This window comes from Mercurialis annua, linkage group LG4, assembly GCF_937616625.2.
Source record: "Mercurialis annua linkage group LG4, ddMerAnnu1.2, whole genome shotgun sequence".
Classification (NCBI taxonomy): Eukaryota; Viridiplantae; Streptophyta; class Magnoliopsida; order Malpighiales; family Euphorbiaceae; genus Mercurialis; species Mercurialis annua.
The window spans coordinates 23,442,170-23,447,885 of NC_065573.1; the positions used below are offsets into that span (position 1 = coordinate 23,442,170).

At 33.9% G+C, this 5,716-nt stretch overlaps 1 protein-coding gene across 1 annotated transcript; it reads left to right on the forward strand.

The window, feature by feature from the left end:
• Positions 1-1,269: 1,269 nt before the first annotated feature.
• On the forward strand, positions 1,270-4,997 carry LOC126678985 (lipid phosphate phosphatase delta). Its single transcript, XM_050373920.2, has 8 exons — positions 1,270-1,638; positions 1,718-1,813; positions 1,905-1,979; positions 2,062-2,192; positions 2,576-2,679; positions 2,759-2,887; positions 3,653-3,768; positions 4,413-4,997. The coding sequence occupies exons 1-8, from the start codon at positions 1,477-1,479 to the stop codon at positions 4,818-4,820; spliced, it is 1,221 nt and encodes a 406-aa protein (XP_050229877.1). The 5' UTR covers positions 1,270-1,476; the 3' UTR covers positions 4,821-4,997.
• The last annotated feature ends 719 nt before the right edge of the window (positions 4,998-5,716 follow it).

A 5,716-nucleotide genomic window follows, 5' to 3' on the forward strand; every position in this document is an offset into this window, starting at 1 on the left:
TATTTTTCCGATATTTGTATAAAAATTTCTAAATTTAATTAGTGTCCACAAGTTTCCTAAGCCATGGTGTTAGCTAAACTAGTTAATTAAATAGCTCAAACTCTAATTTATTAATTAATTATTACTTCAAGCATTTCTTAAAATATTTTTTTATCGTATTTCAATGAACAAGAATTATGCAAGACATAAGGTATAAAAAAATCCATTGAATTTGTTCACTTGGTACAAATAATTTTTTTCGTACTAGAAAAAGTACACATAAACACTTATATTCAAATTTTTTTGGACGAATCGTCGGAGATGTGTAACCCCGTTAATTTATTGCCACATGAGCAGCGCCATGTCATTCCCTCATACCACGTGGATAATAAAATAAGTTTTTTTACTCTAAACTCTAAAAAATCAAAAACCTAAAACTAAAAACCTACCCATCCACTTCGCTTTGCCTCTCTCCACCAGTCACCTCCCTCCACGAGCTGCTGATGAAGACGAAGACAAAAGAGCTGTTGGAATTCGGAGGGAACGGCGAAGACTAACGTGGCCGATCACCGGCACTCTCTCCTCCTTAATAATCGAGAGTTTCATCTCTTTCTCACGATAAAGTTAATCTGTGCTCTATTTTTAATGTTTGGTAAATTTGAAATTTATTAATGGTAGCTAAGAAAAAATGTATTAATCATGAAACAAATTGTATAATTAATTAATACTACTTTTTTTTTGAACCAAATTAATACTACTTAGAAATACAACAATTCAATACTCATTTGATTGCTAGAACTTGAACTGATAATAATGAAGGAAATATTTTGTACGTTGTTTCTATGAGCAGTTAGAATAATTTTAGTTCATTTGACCAAGACTCAAATTGTTGCATGAAAGTTTGCTTAGGTTGTAGAACTGATGAGTTGTGGTGTAATTAGATGGCTATCCATGTGGCAATAATGTTTATTTTTTTATTTTATTATCCATGTGGCAATGATGCGGCGTTGCTCATATGGCAATAAATTAACAGAGTTGCACACTGCTAATTCATATCACGGGAGGAAACTTTGCACCGAGTTCCGTTAGCGGAGTGGTGGTTTGTACAAAAAAATCGAATATAGGTGTTTATTCGAACTTACGATGAGTTATTTATACCAAATGAAAAAATTTGATGGGCTTTTTTGAACCTTTTACCAATTATGCAATATCTAAGTTTGACTCGGTCTAATTCAATTTGAATTTTCGTACGGAATTTATTGGAAGTGTCGACGGGGTTTTGTATTGTCAATTTGTCAGTCATGAATCCAACAAAATTCCTGCTGGCTGCTGCCACTTCATACCAAGAAATTTCTCAATTTCTTTTTTAAATAAATTACAAAAATCAGAAATCAAAATTAAATTTCTTTCCGGCTTGACTCGAAAATCAAGCCAACAGCTTTCCTTCTGTGTCCAAATTTAGTTAATTTTTTCTTGTTTTCTACAAGGAAGAAGTATATGGAAAGCATAGGATTATGGCAAAGTTTTACAATTTGTGGAATTGTGTCATGGATTGTTTTTTCTTCTTATTTTAATGTCACCCAAAAGATTAGATCTTTTTTACAACCTTGGGTCACTAATCATGTCATCACTGGCACCCATCTCATTCTTCAGATCCAGGTTTTAATTCAAGAAACAAAACCCATTTTTCATTTTATTTAATTTGTTCTGAATTGTGTTTTTTGTTGAATTTTTGCAGAAGTACCAGCATGGAGTTTTGGATGGTTTCTTTTCTGGGTTGTCCTGTGTTGTTTCTGTGCCATTTTATACTGCTTTTCTTCCTTTGCTCTTCTGGGTATTTATTTATTGATTTATCAGTTTTGTTTTCTTGTAATTGGTAGTGTGAGTTATGAGTTTGATCATCTTTTTAATGGTTAAATTCGCAGAGTGGCCATGGCAAATTAGCTAGACAAATGACCCTTTTAATGGCTTTTTGTGATTATACAGGAAATTGCATAAAGGTAATACTTTTTAGAAGTCTGTCTAGCTATGCTTAGTTGATGTTTTCTTTCATGAATTTTGGTATTAATATGTGTTTCATAGGATGTGGTGTCAGCTCCAAGACCCAATTGTCCTCCGGTTCGGAGAGTGACTGCCACCAAAGATGAGGAAGACAATGCTCTTGAATATGGGTTGCCTTCATCCCACACTCTTAACACAGTTTGCTTATCTGGGTATTCATTTATGCTCCTTGTATTTCATATTTTGCTATCTACTATTTTATTGGTTGATTTACTGCATGCTCTCTCGTCGTGTTTGGAAGTGTTTGTAGCTCGTTTTTGAGGTAATAAATGAAAGTCAAGACTTGAGAAGTGTTGATATAACTAATCAAGTTATCTATATTTCGTGCTGCTCAAAACGTCTTGTTTTTTGTTGCTGAGTTGAATTGCATTTTTTTTAAAAGAAGATTCTAGCAGTGACCACTAGCATATTGTATATTGGCTAGTATATTGGCTTCTTTTTTATCACTTTAAATTTGCAACTTAGAGCTAAATGGCTTTCTAGAGTTTAAAGAATGTCTGTGGTAATAACTGTATCTTTGAATGACTCTCACCAGGTACCTAGTGCACTATGTCCTATCATACATCCAAAATGACGATGCCTATGTGCAGTTCTCCGGATTTGCTATTGTTTTCTTATTTGTAACCCTGATTGGTTTAGGTAAGTTCATTTCTGTTTAACTAGTTGTCATCACCTTTCCTTGGGGGTTTCTAAACTGAAATATGATTTTGGTTGGTAGGAAGGGTTTATCTTGGCATGCACAGTTTGATTGACATCGTAGGTGGTCTAGCCTTTGGGCTGGCCATCCTTGCACTTTGGCTTAACGTTCATGATCATATCGATGAATTCGTTGTCTCTGGGCAAAACGGTATGTAATAACTTATTATCCACTTTACAAATGCGTAAATTCTATTGCTATAGTTATCTCTGTTTTGTTTTGTTTTGTTTTTACCATTTTGGCGGGGAATTTTTACTCAAGCCAATGAGTTAGATATGTTTGCACATGAAAGCCTTCTGCCGATACAATTAAAAATTGTTTTTAGGAAAAATCAATGCAAAATGAAAAAAAGAGGAATTATATCATCGTAATTTGAGAGTTAAAAGGACAAATTTGAAGGAAATGTCAGGTGCTGAGACAAAGAAAATTACATGTCAGGTCAAATATGATCAAGAACTAATGCTAACTCGACAGTCTGAGAATGAATTTATTGATGTGTACTTCAGAACCAAATCCAGGAACCTTCAAAAGATTGCATTTAATTGTTCCCATGGATTGCAAGCAATTCCGTCTCTCAAGCAAGAATGTCAGGCATCTAAAGGACCATTTGACCCCAAATGAAAGACTACCAATTACTCAAAATGGGGTCGTAAACAAAAAATTTGGAAACTGTTAAGTTTCATATTCTTCTCCCGTGCTTGAAATTGGATATACAAAACCTTGTCTTTCTCCAATATATACCTATTGAATACGCCAGACTTCAATTTCAGGTGTTCTGTTTGAGTATATCCTATGTAACATAACCAGTTGTGTAATTTCGGATATATAAACATCAACAGTCCTATTTGATTGTTTAAGAATTCAAATTATGGTGGATTTGTTCTATTTCTTATGCATGCACTATTTCTCTTGCAGTTACAACCTTCTGGGCTGCCCTTAGCTTCCTGTTACTTTTTGCTTATCCAACTCCTGAATTTCCTACTCCAAGCTTTGAGTACCATACAGCCTTCAATGGTGTGGCATTGGGAATAGTAAGCAATGACTTGTTCATTTTACCCTATGAGCTTTACTTCTCTTTTTAGTTTTTAACTCTATAGCACGGAATCGGAAACTCTTAAACTGTAAATGCGGAGACGGAGAACATCAAACCACATTTTTTTACAGGAGTAGGTTATAAATATAGTATTTTGGAGTTTCAGAATCATTTTCGGAAATGTAAATGAAATGGCGATATGTGGGACTCGAGAAATTTATGTGCAACATAGGGTTTCACTTGATGTTAGCATATGTAATGCAACTGGAGTGTGGAGTCGGAAAGGCGTAAACTTAGCTGTTGTCATATCTCCTTAAGAATGTGGGAGTCGGATAGTAATAAAATAAGAAGTGTGCCCATAAGGAGTGTGGTGAGAGCATAGTAGCATGAGCATCATTGTGAATATCAGTAAAAGATAAGTAGAGATTGTCTACTCTCTACCGAGTTGTTTTAGATATGCTGAAAATTTTCCGAGAAAACCTTTTTCTTTTAGCACCACAATGTAGTTACAGTTAACTTAGAGGATATTTTGTATAAAACTAATTTCATACTTTTTATTAGAATGATTATCATGTATTTTTGAAAAAATGTTTGAAATTCTTTTATTGCAATTAACACAAACTATTTTGCAATTTTATTCAGGTGGCCGGAGTTCAGCAAACGTACCACCAGTTCCACCATGAAGATGTGCCGCGAATATTTACACAACTGACAGTCCCCGCTTTCATCGGAAGAATGCTGGTAGGAATACCGACAATACTTCTTGTGAAATTTTGTAGCAAGGCGCTGGCTAAATGGATTCTTCCTGTGATATCGAATACTTTGAGCATCCCCATAAAATCGACTAGCTACATCCCCATGTTGCAAGGTTCGGGGGATAGTAAAAAGTCCGATGAGATTAAGCAATCAAGTTATGTACGAAAGCTATTATTTTTCTCCAACCAGGACTGGTTTGATGTCGATACAGGTATTCGATTTGTTCAATACGCAGGCCTTGCTTGGTCGGTAGTAGATCTCGTTCCTTCAATTTTCTCACATATGAGATTGTAGTATATTAGGAGTTGTATTTGTATCATTTTTTTTATGACTAGGAGTTTAGGGAATTCCACTGAGAAATGTATTACATGCTATCCTGATTTTGTAAATCAAGTAATATTGTACATGGTCAAATCCTATCAATTCTTGCTTTACAATATTGAACAACATTTATATAGTAATAGTTCTGTATATTTTGTTTCTATTTTAAACTTTGCTTATGGAGTTTCAAGTATGGCCATCGGTTCGATCATTTAATTAAAAAATAAATACCTTTTTTTGGTAAGCTCCGGTTTTCAGGGCTTCGCCCTGACTGATCCGGATCTGACCTGCGTTGCGCACATGGCACGGTGGATGAGTCTGCTACATTCACAAAACTCGAACTCGAAACCTTATTTAACCGATATCAAACTGCTTACCACTTGGACCAACCTCCACTGGTAATATATTTGTATAACATGCATATATATATATATATATATATATATATATATATATATATATATATATATATATATATATATATATATATATATATATATATATATATATATATATGTTTAGAATAAATTTACATATAAAATTCAAATTAGATAGAAAATTTAAGAAATGAGTCATAATTGAACTTTATGGTTAAATCAGTGTCTTAAAAACCAAATCGATAGCGAACCGATATGGCCACCGATTTTCGTTTCAACCGCTAGTTGAGTGAAAGAGTAGAAATAAAAAGACCAGCTTTATAGGGGTTTCTTTTGAGAAATTTAGTACTCCCTCCGTTCTTTTCTAATTGTCCATTTAGCCAATTTTATTTGTCTACAAATAGTTGTCCATTTAGTAATCCCATGTGATATTAGCTACTTATCTTCCAAATTTACCCATCCCTAATAAATGACCCTATGTTTTAATTTAAA